Source organism: Nycticebus coucang, chromosome X (genome assembly GCF_027406575.1).
Source record: "Nycticebus coucang isolate mNycCou1 chromosome X, mNycCou1.pri, whole genome shotgun sequence".
Lineage (NCBI taxonomy): Eukaryota > Metazoa > Chordata > Mammalia > Primates > Lorisidae > Nycticebus > Nycticebus coucang.
The window spans coordinates 169,871,303-169,896,630 of NC_069804.1; the positions used below are offsets into that span (position 1 = coordinate 169,871,303).

At 38.6% G+C, this 25,328-nt stretch overlaps 1 protein-coding gene across 3 annotated transcripts in view; it reads right to left on the bottom strand.

Annotated features, from left to right (window-relative positions):
• The window catches only part of ATP11C (ATPase phospholipid transporting 11C), a 217,500-nt gene that overhangs the window by 118,080 nt on the left and 74,092 nt on the right, over positions 1-25,328 (bottom strand). For all 3 annotated transcript variants that reach the window (XM_053579888.1, XM_053579887.1, XM_053579886.1), the window contains one exon: positions 4,249-4,368. In XM_053579888.1, coding sequence (XP_053435863.1) covers positions 4,249-4,368 — 120 coding nt within the window. The remainder of the gene's footprint in view (positions 1-4,248; positions 4,369-25,328) is intronic.

Below are 25,328 nucleotides of genomic sequence, written 5' to 3' on the forward strand. Positions count from 1 at the left end.
AATAAGCTAAACTCCAACAGGGTAACAGCTGAACTTTTGTTGTGTTGACCTTCTGTTCTCGAACTAGAGTTTTTAATTAAACAAATAAACACTAAAGACAGCTATGGTCCTCTGTGCAAGGTGGTATAAACACATCAAAAGAGAACACTTCTGTTGTGGTTTCTAAGCACCAACTCTTAGTTTACCACTGCAGTAACTTAATAATTGTTTCCTTGAGGAATTCTGGTTATTCTCTTCATAGCAAAGTACTGCCCTCTTCTCTCCTTCAAAAGATCATAAGCTAACAAAAGGTCAGGGAGCACCTCATAAGCCTCCTTAGTACAGATACCTAGCACAAAATGTAGCTCGTAGAAGTCAGACAAGGCCTGGTTAAAGTGGCTCACACCTGTAATCCTAGCACTTTGGGAAGCTGAGGTGGGAAGATCACCCAAGGCCAGGAGTTTGAGACCAGCCTGAGCAAAAGAGAGACCTCCTCTCAACAACAACAAAAAATTACCAGGGCTGGGAGAACACACCTGTAGTCACACATGCACAGGAGGATCACTTGAACCAGGGGTTTCAGGTTGCAGTAGGCTATGATGCCACTGCACTCTAACCTGGGCAACAGTGAACATCACAGCAGTATACTTTCATTTTCGTTATCAATGTTACACAGAACTTTCCCCTTTTTTACACAATGTCCCCTTTCCACTTAAATTCAAATGAAAGAATAATAAAGTCACCAGGACATAACTAGACCAGAATTTAGTAACTTTAAAATGGCACCTTCAGGGAGTGAGGTAAAGACTGAGATAAAGAGAGGTCTAGTGAATTCTGATAATTCTGATTTTTAAAATAAGGAGAAATGATAATGTAATTTTAGGCTTGAAACTTTAATTCAGGACATTTTTGCACATAAGAGTACTAAACTTAATCTTGAATATACCTTCAAAAAGAGGTAGAGCTAACTGATACTTACCTCCTTGGAGGGCCTTCAAAATTAAGACTCAGGATTTTTAAAGGAAAACATTAACAGACAAACAAAATGGAAACCAAAGATCCTAAAAATCCTAGCAGTGTTCAATCAATGCTGCTTCTTCTAAAGAAGGGAATTCTTAAGTTCTATACCAGTTACAAAATTCTGGTGATTCCTTAAATTCCTGCAGAGTACATTAAAGGAGTAAGGCTGTAGAGGACAAATTTTCCCAAAGAAAATATTTGTGTTCCTAGGAGAAAATAAAAGAACACTAATTTTGTAATTAAATAAAATTTAAACTAAGTCAAAGTGTTTATCTTCAGTTTTCCCTGCATTAACATTTATTCCCAGTGTTACACTGACATTACTGATGGCATTTGTAAACAAAAAGGGCACCCAATTAAGATAGTTATTTTTATCATTGTTGGCACTTGCTGCAAAGTTGGAAGGCAGTTGACATATTCTATAAATGGTATACATCTTCAATTAAAATATTCTGGTACAAACAACCAAAACACAACGTGAGGAAGGAAAAGTGAAATTATGAAAAATTGTTGGTCTCTCTAGAGTAGACTGGAAGATCTCCTTTTAAGAGAGCATCCCATACATTCAAAACATATGAGCCTGAGGAAATTAATAATACTGTTCACTACTGTAATAGTAATCACAGAAACCCAAGTAACAATAGCAGCTACCATTTACTGAGTTGTTATTCCATGCAAAACTCAGTGCTAAATGCTTTACCTGCATTATTTTATTTCATCTTCACTGCATCCCAAGAGGTGGATACTATTAACATCCTTATTTTGCAGAAAAGAAAATTAAGATGCAGGGAGAGTAAACAGCTTATTTTAACTTAAAACCCAGGTCTTCAGTCTCCAGGGATGAAGCACTTCAGTACTACATTATGTATAATCCTCATAATAAGTTATTATATTAGGATTATAGTATTAAAGATTTTTATTCTTTTTCAGAAGTTACTACACTGCCAATCCTTTTTCTGCTCTAATATTCATGAAAAAGCAGATAAGTTAATCAATAGTTAATCTGAATAAACACAATATTTACGGGGGGGGGGAGATCCTAGTCTATTAATGTAGAAATGCTCACTTCTTTGCCCTAGTTTTAGGCATATATATCTAAATCTATTTAGCAACAGAATTTTATTTACCCATGGGCTCCTGTTTTTTTCAAACCTTCTAATATATTGTTTTACCTACTGGCAAAACTGAAGCTAGATAAAATATGGAATATATTCCATTAAACAAATATAGAGTGAAAATTGAACTGAGTCACACATTCTTTTAAAATGTGAAAACAGGCCAGGTGCAGGGGCTCATGCCTATGATCTCAGCAATTTGGGACACCAAGATAGGAGGATCGCTTGAGGTCAGGAATACCACCCTGGGCAATATAAGAGACCTCATCTCTACAAAAAAAAATGAAAAAAAAAATTAGCTGAGCATGGTGGCACATGACTGTAGTCCCAGCTACTTGGTAGGGTGAGGCAGCAGGATGGCTTGAGCCCAAGCGTTCCAGGCTGCAGTGAGCTATGACCATGCCACTGCACTCCAGGCTAGGGCAACAAAGCGGAACCCTGATTCAAAAAAACAAAAAGTGAAAAACATAAATTATATAGCAACAAAATGGTTATCAACAGTTCAATGAAAAGTCACTTTACTTTCTTCCACATAAAATACTATGGAAAACAACAATTTCCTTAAAAAAACATTTTATATTTCACTTTGATGCAAAAGAAGAGAAAAAAAGTGAGGAAGGAACCCAAATAGCACAATGATGTAATAAAAAGAGCTCTTTTATTCAGTACCATTAGACTTTATAAAGTTGTTCTGCTCCTGGCTTTATCATTAACGCTGGTTGGTGACCATGTCACTAACTTAATTTCTCTGGGTTTGGTTTCTCCCTCTGTAAAGTCAGTGAGCTGAATAAGATAACCTCTTAGGACTTTATAGCTCTACAAGTCCACAATTCTGAGTCAAAGGACTACTATTGATTGTTTAATTGGATAACACAAGAATTTCCAGTAAAAAGACTACATTGGGCACAGGTATATAAACTTCTGGATGAGGATAAAATTTCTGCCGCAAGCATATAAGATTAACAGGATACAGACATTTTATCCAAATATATTCACAGTGTTGATAGGTCTGCTCTTAGGAAGCAAAGTTTCTACTTGTCCTTATCATATTGTACATGTTAATATCCTAGATAAACATGATCTCTACTGTATTATTACCCAGAGGAGAAAATTAAATACATGTTTGAAAACCAAATGTTGCATAATTTCAAGAAAGTAATAATTTTGTGTCCCAGGTCTTAAGTGATTGCTAATGTGCAGTGAACTTTAAGTTGCCAGCATTTTATCTCTGCCTTGCCAGGCTGCATGAGGATGTTGAGGAAAATCATCAAGATCTCTTCCATGATACAAGAAATGGCAGTGGACCAACCATTTAGCACCTAGCATGGTCAGCCAGAGGTAAAGTTTAGTAAATTAATACTTGCACAGTGATTACTACAGGGCATCAGAAGCAATAAGAAGTATTTTCACATATAAAGTATTAGCCCCACTTCGCCAATGAGGACATTCTGACGCAGAGCAATTTATATGGCCAAGGTGACATAGCTAGTAAATGGTCAGACCAAGATTTAAACGCAGGTGTTCAGACTTCCAGGCCACTGCTCTTAGTGCTATACTATGCCAAAATGATAATTCAAATAGTGACACAGCTGCAATGATTTAACTCTTAACAGGTGACAAGTCAAGCGGTATACTGAGCAGAATGTACCCTTTAGGAATTACACTTTAGGAATGTACTTGAAAAGTGGGTTTAGGGAGTGAGCAGGGGGAACAGAAAGAGATATAAATGAAGTCATACCAGGAAAGCATCCTCCAAAAGAATGTAAATCATTTATATCCTAGTCCAGCCATTCAAGAGTAATTCAGGAAGCTTTGCACAAGTAAATAATTCCTACTATTAGCACATTTTAAGTCTTATAATAATATGTATGATCAATAGGCACTGTGAATCACAATGAAAGGCAAGTAAATAATGTCTCAGCTCTAACAAGACAAAACAATGAGTTTTTTTTAAATAAACTCCCTTTCAGGGGGATAAATACCATAGTTGGTATATGATCTGTATAAGTGCACAACCATGAATGTATTATGTACATATATAAATGCACTAACATCCTCAGAAGCATAATAAAAATAAGCACATTATCTGACTCACTATATGAGCATCTATTGAGTTTTTTTTAAAAAAACTTACCTTAGATGAGACTATTCTATTATCACAAAATCTTTGTGCAATGTAAGGTTCTGTTTCTGAAACTGGATGATTGCCAACAAACACTGTACGTGTACCAACTCGTTTCTCTTCTCCAGCACACTGACCAAGAGAAAGAAGGAAAAAGTTAGTCTTTCATCACATTTCTCCATCCTTCTACCAAGCTCAGAATTCTTGCTTAAGCATGTTTGGCTATAATCTGGGGAGAAAGTAGTAGGGAGAGTAGAAAACCTCATTAAGAAATTCAAAATCCATAAAGCTGTTACTTGCTGACTTAGTAAAGATTAGGAAAAGTGTTGCTTGAACCAACTGTTCTGAGGCCAAAAGTGCAATTCTAAAATGATTAAAGTAAGTATCCTAGAGGAACAATACTTTTACTGCCAATCATTGTTCTTTCATCCATAGCCCAAATGAACCTCAAGCATCACCTTCACAGCAACATACTAACTTAGAAAAGGTCAGACTAGGAATATTTAATTTATTGTACAACTACTGAATACACCTTGACAACTACCTTACCAGACAGTAGAAAGCCTAATGCAAATTACTTCTAAACACAAAAAAATTAGTTGTAAGTATATGGGTAATAAATAGAATGGCTGTCTCTATTAATAGAAAGATCAATTATTTCTACAAAGAAACTGTAATTCTTTGGCTTTACTGGAAAAGAATTTCTTTTGCAATCTCTCAGAGTCTACTGTTGTATAGTCCTATTTTACAAATATATTTCTAATGTCCCTTTCTTAAAGTAGATTTGCTGAATCTAAAAGTACCATGTCACCCTTTAATTTTACTGAGGTTTCGCTCTATTTTCTTCTCTTAAATCAGGACAATATACTTTCTTATATAAATTTGTGGTAGTCTCTTTGATGGTACATTATTGCCATATCTGAGACTACCAAATATTTAAGTCAAAGGAAGTATGATAGAAACCAATGTTCATTTATATATTTCTATTATTTTTCAAAATGATAATTCTCTAACCTAAAATATTTTAAAGTATGTAGCTAAAAGATTTTCCTTTCTTTCAATGATCTATTTAAAGGTCAAAGATATAAATCCCCACCCTCAAAATAATCATTTAACTTACAGGTTGCAATGTCTTCCAAATGTATACTATATTTGAGTGTGTTCCAGTCTGATTTTGTGTACTTTATGCAGATCATATGGAAAATTATTTCTTAGTTTAAAAAATAAAAATCGGGCGGCGCCTGTGGCTCAGTGAGTAGGGCGCCGGCCCCATATGCCGAGGGTGGCGGGTTCAGGCCCAGCCCCGGCCAAACTGCAACAACAAAAAAATAGCCGGGCGTTGTGGCGGGCGCCTGTAGTCCCAGCTACTCGGGAGGCTGAGGCAAGAGAATCGCTTAAGCCCAGGAGTTGGAGGTTGCTGTGAGCTGTGTGAGGCCACGGCACTCTACCAAGGGCCATAAAGTGAGACTCTGTCTCTACAAAAAAAAAAATTAAAAAAAAAATCACCCCAATGTACAGATAAAACCTCTTTGACTTTCCCTTCTTATTTAAGCTTATGAAATATAGTGAATCACTCAAAGTAACTGGAATACAAAGTAGTAGTAGAGATAGATTCAGGCTGTATACTACATATAAAGGGTAACTTTTAGAAAGCTACCCTAACATAAGCTAAGGGAATTTGGGGGATCCTGGAGATCTAAGAAAAGTAAGTAAACATGATGGGTAGCTTAGCTATTTTCCTGACTGCCCAAAGACAAGGCATTAGAACAACTGTTCAAGGTTCTCTGCAGGCTAAGAGTAAGTGATTTACAGGTAAATCACTTTTGAACAGTTCCTGGAAACAAGTAAACAATACCATGACCAGATGGTAGCTTTGATTTAGGGACTTCTCTGTCTGCAACTGTAATATACAGAGTCTGATACAGCTTACTGATATGAGCACTTTCCATTAATATCCATTTCGCAAAACTTAAACTGAAAGTGAACACCCTTGCCAGATGTATAGTTTATTTGGTTTCAATGCTACTCCTGCCTTCTGTTGCAGGTTAAGACTTTTCTGTAGTCTCCGCAGCAAACGTGACCCTTATAATGTACCAGTTTGAATTACAGAAAATGTCAAGTCCATGTATACAGTGCAATTTGCAACCTTTAATTTAATATTCATATGGTTGTTTAGTTTTCCACGCACACGAGAGGTAGCTTAAATAAGGAAGCAAGCTCTCAAGTCATGCTATGAAGTAGAAAGGGGGGAAAGGCAAAGGAGGCAGAGGGTCAATGAAGTGGGTTGTGTCCAGCACTGCCAACACAGATTCCCCCAATTACAGTGGCCACTGATTAACTTAATACAAATGTGAACAATTTTGAACTGTCTTTAACAATCTTCTATGCAAGAAAATAAAAGGAAGAAAAAAGCACAATGAAATTTTTACACACATATTTATATGAATTCCCTACATTTGTGTGGCATTTACAGTTTTACTAAGAGCTTTCCCCATACATTATCTCCCTGATCTCTTCTGAATAAGGCCTAAGTGACCTCTATCTCCATTTAATTGGAGAAAATGGACTGAAATTACTATGTAGGTTTGGGGTGTGTGTGTGTGTGTGTGTGTGTGTGTGTGTAGATCTAGGCAGTGATTATTTTTAGATGATGAAACAATGGCCTGAAAGAAGCTGCAGAATGTCCAGAGAATTTTTTCAAAATAGCAGTCTCCTTGGCCCAAGCAGGTTTGGGTCTAGAGGTGTTGAGGAATAGAGGTAGGTTGGTATGAAGCAGATGACTTTTCCACGCCTGTTTCCCCATAAAATTTGATGAATCTGCAATCTCTGGTGGAATTTCCTTCAACTTTATATTTTTTGGTTTACATAAAAACAGCAATGCTGAACTCACATGTAAATTTACTGTAATTTCCCACTTGCTGCCAATATATAGGGTTAAAAGTGTAGTGTTAGTTACTGTGATTTTGAGTAATTGTGGGTGCCTTTGCCAAAGCAGAGAAACTCTATGTACAAATCATTTTTTAAAATTCCCATTTGGATGGCACACAATGTAGTCTTGAGAGGGAGTATAAGATTCCTGCAACATTGTAATGAATATTAACTCATGAGGAGTCTATCCTGTACCAAACTGCCTCCCATCCAAATGTCCCTAACAATAGCATTTTTTAATGTGAAATATGTTGGCACCAACTCTACTTTAATGACACATTATACACTATATCTAAAGAATGGCAAATATTAAAAAGCATATTTAGAATACAAGAATAGAGAAAGCATTTTAAATTTCCTCAAGATAAAAATCGCTCTTTGTACTCCTGACTTACACCTCTGTAGTATAAAATCAAGTAATTTATACCCAAAAATACCCTCTCAATAAAAATTTAACAGAGTAAAATGGTATTCTTATTCAATGGTATCATCTTAAAATCTGTCTTTCCTAGTCATAAAAAAAAAAAAAACGAAAGGCTGCTGGAAGCGTAATTTGTTTTTTGATTGCCTGCAAACCAGTGACTAGATAAGAACAGAGGAAAAATAGAGACCTCAATACAAAACTGTTACTATTTGAAACTGACACAGGACCTGAAACACAGTCTAACACCCCATCCTTTCCAGGTGTTGGAAGACTTAAATTTATCACTTAGCCATAGATGTATGATTCTGGCCACACATCGGCTTTAAACCCAAAACTTCATGCCTGAGTCTTTCATTTAATATTTAATATTTCTGGAAGTTCCCCATGTGGCAATTCTAATTTGCAACCAGGGCTGAGAAATACTTCCCCAGACTCTCACTTTTAATCATCTCACATGTTTTGAGCACACCAGCCATAATCCTGCACTTTTGGAAGGATAGGTTTGGGTGAGAGATGAAAAATTACCTATGGGATACAATGTACACTACTCAGCTGATGGGTACATCAAGAGCTAGACTCCACTACTACACAATATATATATGTAAAGAGATTCGATTTGTACCTCCTAAATCTAGTAACATTTAAAAAAAAATCTTGTACTTTTTAAGTAATTAAAATAATTTAAACAATTTACTTTTCAATGGATAAAAATACAAATAACATTCAATAGTGTCCCCTCCAACCATTTTAAGCTGCTCACATAATAAGATTCTCTTTCAATATTTCATTTTACATGTAGGTAATGTCTCATCACCTAGACCATTGATAATGAAAATTGCAGGCCCTGCTATAATACAAAGCTACTTGGGTTATCAGCAATTAATCTTAAATGATGCAATATCTGGCAATTACAGCATTATTTTTATTGGTCATAGACCTGCTCTCTGTGGCTCTCTGTGATATAGCAAATGGAAGTATCTGCTCAAAAACAACCACCACCCTCAAATCCTAATTAAAATCTGAAGATTTGGCAATTGCTTAAAACTGTTCTCCATACCCCAAGCCAAAGCTATTTTCTTCTCTGAAGCACTAATATTTTTCAATAGCATAATGTCTTTAAAAGGCCAAATGAACTCAACATTTAAAGAATGAACACTTCATCAATATTTTACACTCTGTTAAAATGCTCCCTAAAGTCAGCATTTCCACACTAGGGGTGGGGTTAGGGGGTCGGCAGGGAAGAGAGCACTACAGTGCCAGGAAACATTTCCAGTATATTAAGCTGCTTGGTTAAAATCCCTACACGTATTGAGTGGTCAAATTGCTGAGGTTTCCAAGCCCATTCCATTATAACAAGCCAAGATGAATAATCTTGTGTAATTTACAGCATAACTCTAAAATGATCCTTAAAATTGCATGTTTTAGATTTTGCTTTTACTGCAACTTCTTAAGTGATCAAGTTGTTTCTCCCTCTTCTCCAGTGGAAGTGTAGCAAGACTGATACAGATTTTATGTTCTTTTCCCTTTAAAGCTTAATTACAGTCATTTTAACTAAAATTCTCAAACACCTGACCACAAGACAACTGAATATACAGAATTCATCTCTAGACCTATCTATTCTGTCTTTAGGCATTACCAAAGATAGCACATTTAATTGAATTAAAATTGCTACAGGAATGGATTATTAAGCCTCACATAAACAAACATCAAAATCAGCAAGCACAATACTTAAGTAAAAGTTTGGAAGTTCAGAGACCGACTTTCATTATCTCAACACGATCCACTGAGCCAGTTAATATCACCAGGAACAATCCTAAAGGTTCCAGTCTGATGCCCCTTCCCCACTATGTCCTTACCCAAGGGCCTCGGGCTATTGAAACTGGCTCTAAAAAATGAAATGCAGTTTTCTTACAGGATGGCTAACAGAGAGTTGATGGATCAAAAATGCAGTAAGCATTTTGTGATTCAACATTCTAACAGGAACTTTTTAATGATTCGGAGGTTCTTCCATTTATATTAATAGAAAATAATTTAAGACTCTCAAAGTTCCTACAGAGGCTCAGCAACTCTTTCTTAGTTAACAGAATCTTTCTAACCCACAGCCTGATAATACACACATAAATTTAACTAGCAAGTCTACAAGGCTTCAGAAGTTACTTTTCACTTTCACTACACATACACACACCTTTCATTCCAAATGCTTAACAGAATTTAAAATTCTACATAGGGAGGTACTGCTAAAGTGAAGCTGACAATCTAGCTAAGCATTTATGATTGCCTTCAGCAAAAGGATAAAAATACACATACAAATAAAAAGCCAAGAATAAAGAAGGCCCCAAATTCGCAAAGCCTGAGCTGGACAAAAAGAGAACAGAATAAAATATAGACCACAAACCTCAGAGGCTGGAGGGAAAGATGGGACCATCTGCATACTGACATGCAGAAATTTGCTAACACAATGGCAGCTAAATCGCAGAGAATGCTGCAGATTATCAAGCAACTTGTACCAACCCCTGTGGTCCTTGTAAAATTTCCCAGAACTTGGGAAGAGAGCCAACTGTGGCTTGCCTGGTTCATGTACTTCCATGGGAGGTGGCAAAGGAAGCATTAGAAGACTTAGTCTATTCCTTTAAGAGTTTAAAGCAGCACTCTGGTGGCCTGGCCTCCATTATTGTACCATTTCACATTTTTTTGTTTCTCTTCTCCATTGCCTTTGTAACTTTTGTATAAGTATCATCGTTTTAAAATATCAGTAGCTTACACCACATGGTATTTTCTCCTCATCGTGGGGAGTTCTTTTCTAATTCCTGCCTACAAAAAAATGGGCTAGGATAAGAAGTGGGGCTAAACCTGGAACTTCAGTTGAATTTTTAGCTGTAGGCAGGTAATAGTTTATGAGGAAAAGATATAACCTAGGTCTTCACTATGATACACTGACTTTCCCTACCATGAGAGATAGACTATAATACTGTACAATGAAGCTTCAAAAATGTACAAATGTATAAAAGCTAAGTAGATGGATTGTGTGGAAAGGTTCCATAGGACTGGAATACTTTCCTATTTAGACACTCATAGGTAAACAGTAATATCTAACAATCCAAAGGATAAGAGCCACTGGGTATTGGGGGAGGAGGAGAATGCTTTTACCAATATCATTATCTAGATGGGATAAATTCTCATCCAAAAATTACTTTCCAGATTGCCAGAGAAAAATTTTTATTACAGTATAAGAAGAGATAAGAAACTCTGGATGGAGAAAAAAAAAAACATTGTAAAAGAGGTGTCTGAAGTCTTAAACAGGGTTTTATTTCCTGTTTCAGTGATAGTGCCATTATTATAAAAGTGATATCTTTCTTAGAAAGGTCTGCCACTTCAAGTACAAACTGCAGCATGTCTAGAAAAACTAATGAACACATTTTCCAGGTAAATTGTTTTATCAAACAGAAAAATTGGCTAGGAAAAAAATGCCCAAGTTGTAAATGTAATTAGCTTAAATAGCACATCCAGGCTACATCTGTTTATTTTTTAACATACTCAACAAAATAATCACGTGTAAAGCAAGTTTCAATTGTGAAGCATGGCTTAGTTAAATAAGCAATGAAAACAGCAAGATGGAAGGAGGAACCTGAGTTCTGATTCACAAAAGGTAGCCAGACACTTCACAGGTAAAGCATTGCTAGCCTTCAATTCAATCATGACAACATAGACAATTTCTCTGCTCAGTTTATGTCTTAAAGAAAAGTCTGTTCTTGAAAAAACATCCTTCCCATAGGTGAAAGCTTTCAGGGGATGGTTGGGAGGGGACAGGAGAAATAAGAAAGATATGACCCTGGGAAGTATTATTTATACCTGTATTTTCTTCAATATGAGACTTGGGGACGGGGGGGAGGAAATGCCTCAGTTGCACCTCAATTTTCTTATCTTTAAAATAAGGTCATGTAACCCAAAAGACTACTTATAGTAGTATTAAAAAACATGCAAAGATACTTTAAATGATTCTAAATTTTTATTTTTCACATGAATAAAGGATGAAGTTTACAGATTTAACTGACTATGGACATTTTAAAACTACAGCAACTTGAGCAACACAGAACTAGACAATGTCCTCAATATAATCCAGGTCTAAATGCTTTATTTAGAGCAGATTTCTGACTCTATAGATAAGGCACAGGCAATTCTAATGCTACCTCTGTCCAAAAGGGCAGGTGAATATGGTCCACTGACAGAGAGTGCTTGGTTTTGAAAACACTGTTCATTAGTATGCACGAGGACAAGAGTTGGCCAGGGAGACTGCCAGGTGGCATGCTTGACAGCAATTGAGTCCCTGGAGGCTGTTGTCTGTAACATATGCCATTAGTCCTTCAGAACTGTTGATCTGACATCCTGGCAGTAAAGTTAGGAATTTACTTTTCCCTTTCTGGCAGTACACATGGTCACTTGGGAACTTTACCAGAATTACTGACATCCTTTCTCAATCTCCCCTTCCTTCAACCAAAGCTTTGGATTTGAAGTTGACACACCCTATAAAGCTGCGGTCCTCAAACTACGGCCCGCGGGCCACATGAGGCAGTGTGATTGTATTTGTTCCCATTTTGTTTTTACTTCAAAATAAGATATGTGCAGTGTGCATAGGAATTTGTTCATAGTTTTTTTTTTTTAAACTATAGTCCGGCCCTCCAATGGTCTGAGGGACAGTGAACTGGCCCCTTGTTGAAAAAGTTTGAGGACACCTGCAGGACTGCTATAAATGTAACAAAGGCATTGATTGTAATTATTCCTAAAACATGCTTAAACACGTATGTAAGTCTGTTAAACAGACTACAGAAGTTAACAAGACATTTGAAGTATAATGAATAACATTTAGTATATTGAAGCATAGAAAGAACACAATAAATATTCAGTAATGCCTTGTGTATAAATAAAAATTGTTTGGATTGTTAAATTTTAATGTGCCTTTCAGTACTGCCAACTAGGAATTCCACAGTAAGATGAACTAGCAAGAGTATCAGAATGCTGCATTTCCTAAACTGCATTTACATGAAACAAGTTAATAATGAGGTTCTGTAGAGAAGGGCAAAGCTGGCCCTGTAACCCATCTCCTGGCTATTTGCAATGCATACTCATATTAAAAGCTCTAAAAAATCTTGAGTAAACATCTTTAACTTTTTTTAAGTCAGCATTTCCTAAAAATACTTGACCACAGAACTCTCTTCCACCACTTCTGCCAAGGAAAATTCAGTAGCATCACATTCTGGTCAACATAGTTTGGACAATGCTACTCTAATACATTTCATACCTCATCAACCTTATTTGTACATCTAAGACTACATCTATGCTAGGGTCTACTGGTAGAGAAAATAAGCTACATCAACAAAGTATTCAAGGGTATGAAGTGATATAAGTGTTATAGCTGTGAGAATTTGTATCTCTGTATGCCAAAAATAAGTAAGTAAAATTTTTTATTTGACCATGATTCCAGGTGACTGTTTTTGCTTCTAAAGGTTATTTAAGAATCCAAGAGGTCTTGTTTCTAACCACTTTCTAAGACTACAATTGGTCTGTATGTTCCTTAGAAAGTCCTGGCATTGGTTTCTTCCTATGTTAACATGGAGAGGGCGTGACTAAATAACCTAAGATGATGCAGGGGAATGGACCCAGGTCTTCTAACAATAAAACTTAAAATGTGACCTTGGATGTTCCATCATTTGCCACCTATTTCAGCCTTGTCCTCTAAAACAAAACAACAACAAAACTATTCAAGGGTAAGGGAAAATTTTATTGTTTGATGATGATAAAGAATAATTTACAAAAAAATACACATGAGAAAATAATGTATTGGGGATGAAAATTATGTAGACCCATTAAAGCAAAACAGATGGAAGAAAAAATGAAATATAAAAAGTCACAAAGACCACATAAAGGCTCATGTGCTAATGTCTTTTTTAATATTTAAGTACAAGCTGACTAAACTTTGGGGCATTAATTTTGGTACACTAAAAAGTATATTGTCTCTTTCAGGCTTTAAACATGCCTGTTCTAAGCACCATAGTTACAATTTATTTTTCTCAAAGGTACCTGTTACCCTAGGGAAACAGTTTAGCCTTATGATAAAATAGAATAAAATCCATGTCCCTGTACCCAAAGTACAAACAATTGCAAATTAAAACAGGTAAGGATTAATTGCCATAAGGGCAATTTTTAAAAATAATGAACCAGGGGCGGTTCCTGTGGCTCAGTGGATAGGGCGCTGGCCCCATATACCAAGGGTGGCGGGTTCAAACCCAGCCCCGGCCGCACGGTAACAAAAAAAAGCCAGGTGTTGTGGCGGGCAACTGTAGTCCCAGCTACTTGGGAGGCTGAGGCAAGAGAATCGCCTAAGCACAGGGGCTGGAGATTGCTGTGAACAGTACAACACCACGGCACTCTATGGAGGGCAATAAAGTGAGACTCTGTCTCTACAAAAAAAAAAAAAAAAAAGAAGAAGAAAGAAAGAAAAACAATGAACCACTTAGAACTACATAATTTTACTTGTATACAGAGATTTTGTTGTAAAATGGAAACATGCACATGAAAACCACATGAAAGCATTTTTGTTAGAGTGAATGAATACATTCAAAACATGTATCTCAAAAACCACTCACACTGAAGACAAAACCGCCCACAAGCCAAACAATTTTCCACAAAACATTTTTTTTGCCAAACATGACGAATATTAGTTTGAGGTTCTATTAGAGTATATGGTTGAAGATAAAGTAACAATGGGGCGTTTCTAAAACACACATAGGAGGTATTTTACAGTCAACATTAAAAATACCTAGCAAAATTTAAACGGGAAAAAAATCCTTTCAGCTAAATCATGAAACAGCACATTGGTTTTAGGTCTCTTCATTACATGACTGTTGCTCAGTGGAATTCAAGATTAGTCATGACCAGTACTCACAAATTAAATGTTTGTAAAGACTCAGTTTTCCTGATTGCAATGCATTTGACTCCACTCCACATTATTACAGAACCATGTGAATGCAAATGCGTTAATATATAAGTTCTTTCTTCTTGTACCTTGTAAACTCAGATATGAGTTTCTTTCTAAATGAAGACATACAGTAAAGAATTACAAATAGTTAAGGGTAGAAAAATGGTAGAACCCAAAGGAATGCATTTAGACTTCAAAGGCTAAAAATTAAAGTGCATTTGCATTTTTTAGTGTTATTAATAGTAACAGTCAATTAATGGTGCACTGACAGACTGTACATGGGCAGGTGATTTAAAATGATCTTACAGTCAATTTACTTGAGAATTCTAAGATGTCTGGTTGATATTCTGGACTGGTTTCCAGTTATTTAGTAACAGCCCTGTGTGGTAGGCACAGCTACACTTAAAAACAAATGTAGGGAATACAGGGATAGGGAAAGGAGAAAGGTCGAAATACGAATGTATAAAACCAAAATAAAACTGCCAGTGATGAGAATCTTCTGTTATAAAACTGCTTGCGGCTTCCTCATAATTCTCAGTGCAAGTGCTCCAATAGAGGAGTCTTTAAATGCATTAATTGGGAGGGGAATCAGAGACAAGATGTCTGACTGAAACCAGCTTTCCACAGAGGCTCCCATCCAGAAGGAGAGTTAAAGGACAGAAATTTAGCAAGTAACCTGGTGGATTAGAGCTGCACCAAGAGAGAAGGTTGAAGAACACACATCAAACCCCGCTGAGACGAGCTGCGACTCCAAGGACACAAACTAAAGGTACAAAATTGATCACCAAGCGGACAGGAGTGCCCTCTCCAGTGAGAATGGCTGGGAGTGCCCCACAAACAAACGAGCAGAGTTGAAAGGTCCTCCCACTACACTCCATGGGAGAGACTCTCTAAAAACTAGACTTACCTCCCCTACTAGGGTACCACGGCGTTCTCCTGTCAGGCATAAAACTGTATAAAACTGTGTATATTCTCTACCTGCAACTCTGAGCTCCCAGCACTCCCCTCCACTCTCACTCTGAGGTCTGGAGGCCTGTCCCCCAGGAGTCTAGATTCTTGGGTGATTTCTCGAAGGGTGTGGACAGGCCTAAACGGCAGCTGGTCAGTGCTGACTCTATGGCACGGGAGTCAGGAGATGACAGTCGCCTGAGAGGGAACCACACGGGAGCAGAGGTGCCCCAAGGTGCATAGCAGCAGCCGTCCTTTGGCAACAATAGGGCTCACTCCTGGATATTCTGAAGCCACACCCCCTGTCTCCCTGGGCAACAAGAGGAGGCCGGGCATCTACTCAGGTGGCAACCACCATGGAACAGATCTGGGATGGAAATGCAGGCCCCATGAGTAAAGGGTTTGCCTGACTCCGTACGGGCCTGGGTGGAACGCAAGGACTAGAAACGCATGCACAGAGCTGGGAAGCTACAGGGGCAGAGCTGACCCAGAGGACCATTTACTGACGCTAAGATGCACCCAGCCCTCAGGGGTTCGTCAGCCTATAGACCAGGCGACCTCAAACTGCAGCTCGCAGGCCACGTAAAGCGGTGTGAATTATATTTGTTCCCGTTTTGTTTTTTACTTCAAAATAAGATATGTGCAGCGTGCATAGGAATGTGTTCAGTTTTTTTTTTTTTTAAACTATAGCCCAGCCCTCCAATGGTCTGAGGGACAGTGAATTGGCCCCCTGTTTAAAAAGCGTGATGACACCTGCTATAGACAAAAGAAAGACAGGAGGCTACAACTGACAGGTAACCATACACAAACCTGTGAGAGCAAAGACAGGACCTGAGGCGTAGGCTCTGAGAACTCAAAACAGCTTCTCTTCTACAGGGGAATTTAGCAGCGACAGAAACAAATTCCCGCAAAGTCGTTCTGTTTTGTTCTGTCAGTAACATCAATCAGGGATGGACTGGAACTGAGTGAACACCCCCCAGCCTCCATCAAGTGCCCAAGGTTGTCAGGCCTCACCTCCCCCTGCTAGATAGAGGCAGAACACAGTGGCCTGGCTGAGCAGAAATAGATTTCCTTGTGATTCAGGCAGGTACAAACCCCTGGAGTATCTGTTCACTACAGACAAAAACTCAGGCCAGACATTTGTTGCATACAAGAGTCACATCTTAACTTAAAAGACAAATACAGACTCAGGGTGAAAGGATGGTCATCCATATTTCAGGCAAATGGTATCCAGAAAAAAGCAGGAGTTGCAATTTTATTTGCGGACACAATAGGCTTTAAACCAACAAAAGTAAGGAAGGACAAAAATGGTCACTTCATATTTGTTAAGGGTAAGACTCAATATGATGAGATTTCAATTATTAATATCTATGCACCCAACCAGAATGCACCTCAATTTATAAGAGAAACTATAACAGACATGAGCAACTTGATTTCCTCCAACTCTATAATAGTCGGAGATTTTAACACTCCTTTGGCAGTGCTGGATCGATCCTCCAACAAAAAGCTGAGTAAAGAAATTCTAGATTTAAATCTAACCATCCAGCATTTAGATTTAGCTGACATCTACAGAACATTTCATCCCAACAAAACTGAATACACATACTTCTCATCAGCCCACGGAACTTACTCCAAAATCGATCACATCTTAGGTCACAAGTCTAACCTCAGCAAATTTAAAGGAATAGAAATTATTCCATGCATCTTCTCGGACCATCATGGAATAAAACTTGAGATGAGTAACAACAGGAATCTGCATACACATACAAAAACATGGAAGTTAAATAACCTTATGCTGAATGATAGCGGGGTCAGAGATGAGATCAAGAAGGAAATTGCCAAATTTCTGGAACAAAACGACAATGAAGACACGAACTATCAGAACCTCTGGGACACAGCAAAGGCAGTTCTACGAGGGAAATTTATAGCACTGCAAGCCTTCCTCAGGAGAACGGAAAAAGAGGAAGTAAGCAACTTAATGGGACATCTCAAGAGACTGGAAATGGAAGAACAATCCAACCCCAAATCCAGTAAAAGAAAAGAAATAACCAAAATCAGAGCAGAACTAAATGAAATTGAAAACAAAAGAATAATACAACAGATCAATAAATCAAAATGCTGGTTTTTTGAAAAGGTCAACAAAATAGATAAACCTTTGGCCAACCTAATCAGGAAAAAAAGAGTAAAATCTCTAATCTCATCAATCAGAAATAACAAAGATGAAATAACAACAGACTCCTCAGAAATCCAAAAAATCCTTAATGAATATTACAAGAAACTATACTCTCAGAAATACGAAAATTTGAAGGAAATCGACCATTACTTGGAAATACGTCACCTTCCAAGATTTAATCAAAAACAAGTGGAAATGTTGAACAGGCCCATATCAAGTTCAGAAATATCATCAACCATACAAAATCTCCCCAAAAAGAAAAGCCCGGGACCAGATGGTTTCATGTCAGAATTCTACCAAACCTTTAAAGAGGAATTAGTACCTATACTACTCAACCTGTTCTAAAAGGTAGAAAAAGAAGGAAGACTACCCAACACATTCTATGAAGCAAACATCACCCTGATCCCCAAACCAGGAAAAGACCCAGCAAGAAAAGAAAATTATAGACCAATATCACTAATGAATATAGATGCAAAAATATTCAACAAGATTCTAACAAACAGAATCCAGCAACATATCAAACAAATCATACATCATGACCAAGTCGGTTTTATCCCAGGGTCTCAAGGCTGCTTCAATATACGTAAATCTATAAATGTAATCCAGCACATAAACAAATTAAAAAACCCAATAATAAACTATGTCTTTCCTCAGGACTCCATGAAACATTTGAAATGCTTGGAAAACCAAATTTAAAAGGTTATGACAAATGACTCAGTTTAGGGTTCAATGTGTGGAGCAGCAGAGAGTTGAGGGTGGCTCTGGGTAGACACTAGGCTGGAAGCAGAAATAAACAGCATGCATAAACAAATTCACACAGCTATGCTATATATCATGTGGCTCAGCAACACCTGCAAGTCAGGGAAAACTCAGAGCTGAGAGTAAGAGGAAAGCACATATATAGGCAGGCAGTAGGATAGAATCTCCCATCCTGCTGTGGTAACACCCTAATTAAGGGGGGAAATGTAGGGACTAGCAACTGGCTAGTCTAGACAAAGAGAGGGCTACACGTTTAGAAGGTAATATGTGGCCTCAGGCATTTACTTTCTTCTACCATTCTTTCCAAATCAAATCAAATAATCTATATGTGTAGGGGCATATGTAGTTGTAAGATTCCCTCTAAACCAAAGGCCCATATTGCTTTATTGAAATGTTTTTAAAATATGGAATGAGCTAGGCACAGCAATAAGCATCATTTCCATGCTAAATTAGGAAACTTATTTCACCAGAAAACCAACTGTGAATCTCAGTTCTCCCTCTTTCAGTCTCAGTTTTCCCATTCATAAAATGTGGGAGTTGAATGAGAAAGGTTCCCTTGGGCACACGATATTTTACAGATTTACCAAGAGAGATAGAAATAAGATGGCCAACTAGACACAGGTAGTATTCGCATCTTCCATGGAGAGTACCCAGAACAGTGAGCAGATTCTCACATTTTGAACAGATCATCCAGGAGAAAATTTCAGGTTTCACCAGGGGAACAACAGGAAGCACCAAAAGGTGGTAAAGAGAGGGTTCCCACCAGGGACTGGCTAACAGCATGGAGAAGCTCTTGGGGGCGGGGAAACAGAGAAGCCTCCAAGCCTCTACCCATCCAAGGCTCCACTCTCTGAGAGGAGCTTTTACAATCTTGTCTTGGAATTGCCACAGGGAGCTGCTTGGAGATTGTACAGCAATGTCACCATCATCTTAAGTGAAATAACTTAGGAACAGAAAAATGCCTCATATTTTCACTTATAAGTGGTAACTAAACTATGGCTACACAAAGACACAGAGTGGTATAATGGCCACTGGAGACTTACAAGAGGGGAGAGTAAGAGGGGATGTGGGATGAAACTTTATCTGATGAGCACACCAAAAGCCCGAACTCTGCCACTATACAATATATACATGTTACAGAATTCAAATTGTACCCCCAAATATATTAAAATAGAAATAAACTTATAAAACAAAGTGGTAAGAAAATGTAATGTGTGATAATGCAGATTCAACTTTTTTTTTTTTTTTTTTTGAGACAGAGCCTTAACCTGTCACCATGGGTAGAATGCCATGGCATCACAGCTCACAGCAACCTCTAACTCCTGGGCTTGAGCGATTCTCCTGTCTCCGCTTCCCAAGTAGCTGGGATTACAGGGACCCACCACAACGCCTGGCTAATTTTTGGTTGCACCCATCATTGTTGTTTGGCAGGCCCAGGCTGGATTCAAACATGCCAGCTTAGGTGTATGTGGCTGGTGCCTCAGCCGCTTGAGCCACAGGCGCCGAGCCCAGATTCAACTTCTTAAAAGTGAAAGCAAAAATTATCAAATTAGTACCCTAAAGAAGTAAAAGAAGCAATGTTTAAAATGGTGGAATGAACATAAGCAGGTATTTATCTAAAAGAATGTCAGATGATTAAGTAATCATGACCAACCAACCTTAAATCCTAGTGGACACACTTGTCTGCCTCTCCCTCAGTTTCTCCAGTATACCTCACCACCCCAGAGGCTGGACCCAGCCCTTATCCCCATTGCTGACAAGCCTCAGGTACGAGGGACCCCCTCTCTCTCTGCCTTGGGGGCACACAGCTTCCAGTTAGCTGGTGCCCAACAATAAGCCTTGCTAGAATACCACCTAAGTAGTGTTTGATTTTATCGACCAAAAGGCAATGTGGGACAAAACAAATCAGGAACTACTCCAGAGCCTTGGTTTTAAAAAATTAGAAATGGCCAGGCAGGGTGGCTCACGCCTGTAATCCTAGCACTCTGGGCGGGCGAGGCAGGTAGATTGCCTGAACTCATGAATTTGAAACAGCCCTGCACCAGAGTGAGACCTGGTCTCTAAAAACAAAAATAGCCAGGTGCTGTAGCATGCACGTGTAGTCCCAGCTACTTGGGAGGCTAAGGCAAGAGAATCACTTGAGCCCAAGAGTTTGAGGTTGCTGTGAGCCATGACGCCATACCACTCTACTGAAGGGGACAAAGTTAGACTCTGTCTCGAAAAAAAAAAAAAAAAATTAGAGAAACCACTATAAATGTTTCTACTTTTTAATTAATGCACTTATTAACAATAAATGTTTAGGTGGCACCCGTAGCTCAGTGGGTAGGGTGCTGGCCGCATACACCGAGGCTGGAGGGTTTGAACCCAATCCGGGCCTGCTAAAACAACAATGACAACTATAACCAAAAAATAGCCGGGCGTTGTGGTGGGTGCCTATAGTCCCAGCTACTTGGGAAGCTGAGGCAAGAGAATTGCTTAAGCCCAAGAGTTTGAGGTTGCTGTGAGCTGTGATGCCACAGCACTCTACCAAGGGTGACATATTGAGACTGTCTCAAAAGAATAATAATGATAATAATAAAAACAATAAATGTTTAAAGCTATTTATTTTTATATCAAAAGGGTCAGGAGGTTTTGAGAGAAGAATATGAGAAAATAAATGTATGGGAGAAGCAATGTGAGAGGAGTCTAAATATAGATCATGTATTCAGGTGACTAGAGAAAATAAAAAGAACTTGCCATGACCCACACTAAGTATAAACTACATTAGAGTTTTTAAATACTGAAGTACTCAATTAAATTTATATATAAAATACTCTTAAATACAACGCTTTAGAGGCCAGGCGTAGTGGCTTACTCCCAACACTCTGGGAGGCCGAGAGTTCAAGACCAGCTTGGGCAACATAGCAAGACCCCATATCCACAAAAAACAATTCAAAAAAATTAGCCAAGCATGGTGACACAGGTCTGTAGTCTCAGACTACAGACTTAAGTCTGGAGGACTGCTAGAGTTCAGGAGCTCAAGGCTGCAGTGAACTGTGATAATGTCACTGTACTCCAGCCTGGTGAACAGAGTAACACCTTGATGCTTAAAATAAAAAAGGACAACACTTTAATAAGTATACTCTATTCACCTTTAGGAACTACTCTCTATTTAAGGCCCAAAGTAGGCTGTCCTACAATAACTGCTCTTGGCAAGAGAACTCTGGCTAACTCTCTCCTTTTCTAATTTTTCATCAGTATTACAACTAAAATCTTTTTAAAAATATTTGAAATCCGGAGGCAGAGCAAGATGGCGGCCGAGTAACAGCTTCCTTGCATCTCGGCACCGTGAGTCTGGGGAGATAGGACTCCAGGCATCTCTGGCTGGTGGGAACTGCCTATCATCACTCCTATGAGGATACAGGGAGTCAGCGAGAGACTTCTGGACCCCAAGAAGAGGACTAAAACAGTGGAAAACCGGCAAGTGGTTGCGTGTGTTCTATCCGTCTAAACCCGCCCACAACTGTAAGTTCAGTAGCAGTGAGACTGCAAACCAGAAAGGCCTTACCTGTGAACTGTTTTGGTGTCTTTGGACTTGGCACTCAGCTGAACTGCCTTGGGGAGAGCGTGAGCGGGAGTGCAGAGAACTTTGGCCGTTGTCTAGGGCCCCAGTCTGAGCCGCTGAGCCAGACAGAGCTAATAGTGTTTGGCGGTGGGTCACACGGAACCATTGTCAGTGATCTGCCCCGGCAAGCTCCGCCCTCAGGGTCGCAGAGCTAGAAACGGGTGGGAGCTGGTAACCCAGCAACCAAGTAGCCTAAGGGTGGGGTCTGAGCCTCCTTGCAGCCCTAACCCTCAGGGGCAGAGTGAGACCGGTTTTGGCACACTGGGTAAGTGGATAGCCACTTCAGCAGTGATTCCAGCGAGAAAGCTGGGAAGGCTTCTGCTCAGCAAGTTTACAAGTTCAAAGTGCCTTTTAAGTAGGCTGAAGAGAGATTTAGGGTGTCTACCTGCTGGGGTTTGAGAAATCAGCAGCCTCCAGTCGTATCAGAACTGTGAGTAACATCTCATACCCCAGAAGACCACGTGTTGCCCAGACAATATTCAATAACATATACAAACTGCTTTGTTTTTGGTTGTGTATTTTTTTCTATTTTTTTTTGTTTGATGTTTTTTTTTGTTTATTTTGACGTTGTTGATGTTCTTTTGTTTTTAAATTTCAATCTTTTCCATGCAGATCCCTTTTTCTTTCTTAATTTTTCTACTTTAATTATAATTTCCCGTTGCTGCCTTTTTCAATAACTAGAACTTCATTTTTGCTAGTGTTTCTACGGTTATCATTTGGTTTTTCACCCAATTTTATCCCCGTAAACTTTTCTGTTTGCTTGTTTTGGTTTGATTTATAGCATTTTTGTCTTTCCTCTCTACTTGGTGGAGGTGGGGTACTGTGTCTGATCAGGTTAGCAAAGAGCAGCTGACCTCAAGGGAACCACCCAACTGGGCACCCCCAGAAGGTGGGGTTTTTTAAGGTTGTGTCAAAGTACCCTACTGTACACCTATATTGCCCTGTCACCCTCTTTCTGTGCCTCTCTTCTTTTTGTCAATATTTCTTATACCCACCCCCTCTCCTTTCTCTATCTTTCTTTTTTTTCTTATCACTCGGTCCTCCTTTATTTCATCCCTTTTTTGCTCTTCAACCTTTTTACACTTCTGGTCCTGTAACCCTTAGTCCACAGGCACAAGAACTTAAAGAGCAAGAGGAAGTGAAAGGAAAATTAGGGCAAGGAAACAGATAAAAGAAATCACTCATGAGGAAGAATCAGCAGAAAACTCCAGGCAACATGAAGAACCAGTCTAGAACAACCCCACCAAGGGACCATGAGGTAGCTACTGCAGATGATTCCACCAGTATAGAAATGTTAGGAATGACAGAAAGGGAATTTAGAATACACATGTTGAAAACAATGAAAGAAATGATGGAAACAATGAAGGAAATTGCTAATAAAGTGGAAAATAACCAAAAGGAAATCCAAAAACAGAATCAAATAAGAGATGAACGATATGAAGAATATAAAAAGGACATAGCAGACCTGAAGGAACTGAAACAGTCAATTAGGGAACTTAAAGATGCAATGGAAAGTATCAGCAACAGGTTAGACCATGCAGAACAAAGAATTTCAGAGGTAGAAGACAAAGTTCTTGAGATAACTCAGACAGTAAAAGAGGTAGAAAAGAAGAGAGAGAAAGCAGAACGTTCACTGTCAGAATTATGGGACTTTATGAAGCGTTCCAACATACGAGTTATAGGAATTCCAGAAGGGGAAGAAGAATGCCCCAGAGGAATGGAAGCCATACTAGAGAATATTATAAAAGAAAATTTCCCAAACATCACCAAAGATTCTGACACACTGCTTTCAGAGGGTTATCAGACCCCAGGTCGCCTCAACTCTAACCGAGCTTCCCCAAGACACATTGTGATGAATCTGTCCAAAGTCAAGACAAAAGAAAAGATTCTGCAAGCTGCCAGGAGTAAGCGCCAGTTGACCTACAGGGGCAAGTCTATCAGAGTGACCGCAGACTTCTCTAATGAAACTTTCCAAGCAAGAAGACAATGGTCATCTACCTTTAATCTACTTAAACAGAACAATTTTCAGCCCAGAGTTCTGTACCCTGCTAAGCTAAGCTTCAAAATTGACGGAGAAATCAAATCATTTACGGATATACAAACATTGAGGAAATTCGCCACAACAAGACCAGCTCTACAGGAAATACGTCAACCTGTTCTGCACACTGCCCACCACAATGTATCAGCAGCAAAGTAAGAACTCAGAAATTAAAGGACAGAACCTAACCTCCACACTGATGCAAAAGATAAAACTAAGCAATGGACTCTCACAAAATAAGACGAATAGAATACTACCACACTTATCAATTATCTCAATAAATGTTAATGGCTTGAATTCCCCACTGAAGAGACATAGATTGGCTGACTGGATTAAAAAACACAAGCCATCCATTTGCTGTCTGCAAGAAACACACCCGGCTTCAAAAGACAAATTAAAGCTCCGAGTCAACGGCTGGAAGACAATTTTTCAGGCAAATGGAATTCAGAAGAAAAGAGGAGTTACAATCTTATTTTCAGATACATGTGGATTTAAAGCAACTAAAGTCAAAAAAGACAAAGATGGTCACTTTATATTGGTCAAGGGAAAACTACAACAAGAAGACATTTCAATTCTAAATATTTATGCACCCAATTTAAATGCTCCCAGATTCTTGAAGCAGACCTTACTCAGTCTGAGCAAAATGATATCTGATAATACCATCATAACAGGGGACTTTAACACACCTCTTACAGAGCTGGACAGATCCTCTAAACAGAAATTAAACAAAGATATAAGAGATTTAAATGAGACCCTAGAACAACTATGTTTGATAGACGCATATAGAACACTCCACCCCAAAGATAAAGAATATACATTCTTCTCATCACCCCATGGAACATTCTCCAAAATTGATCATATCCTGGGACACAAAACAAATATCAACAGAATCAAAAGAATTGAAATTTTACCTTGTATCTTTTCAGACCATAAGGCACTAAAGGTGGAACTCAACTCTAACAAAAATGCTCAAGCCCACCCAAAGGCATGGAAATTAAACAATCTTCTGTTGAATAACAGATGGGTGCAGGAAGAAATAAAACAGGAAATCATTGAGCATAACAACAATGAAGACACAAGCTACCAAAACCTGTGGGATACTGCAAAAGCAGTTTTGAGAGGAAAATTCATCGCTTTAGATGCCTACATTCGAAAAACAGAAAGAGAGCACATCAACAATCTCACAAGAGATCTTATGGAATTGGAAAAAGAAGAACAATCTAAGCCTAAACTCAGTAGAAGAAA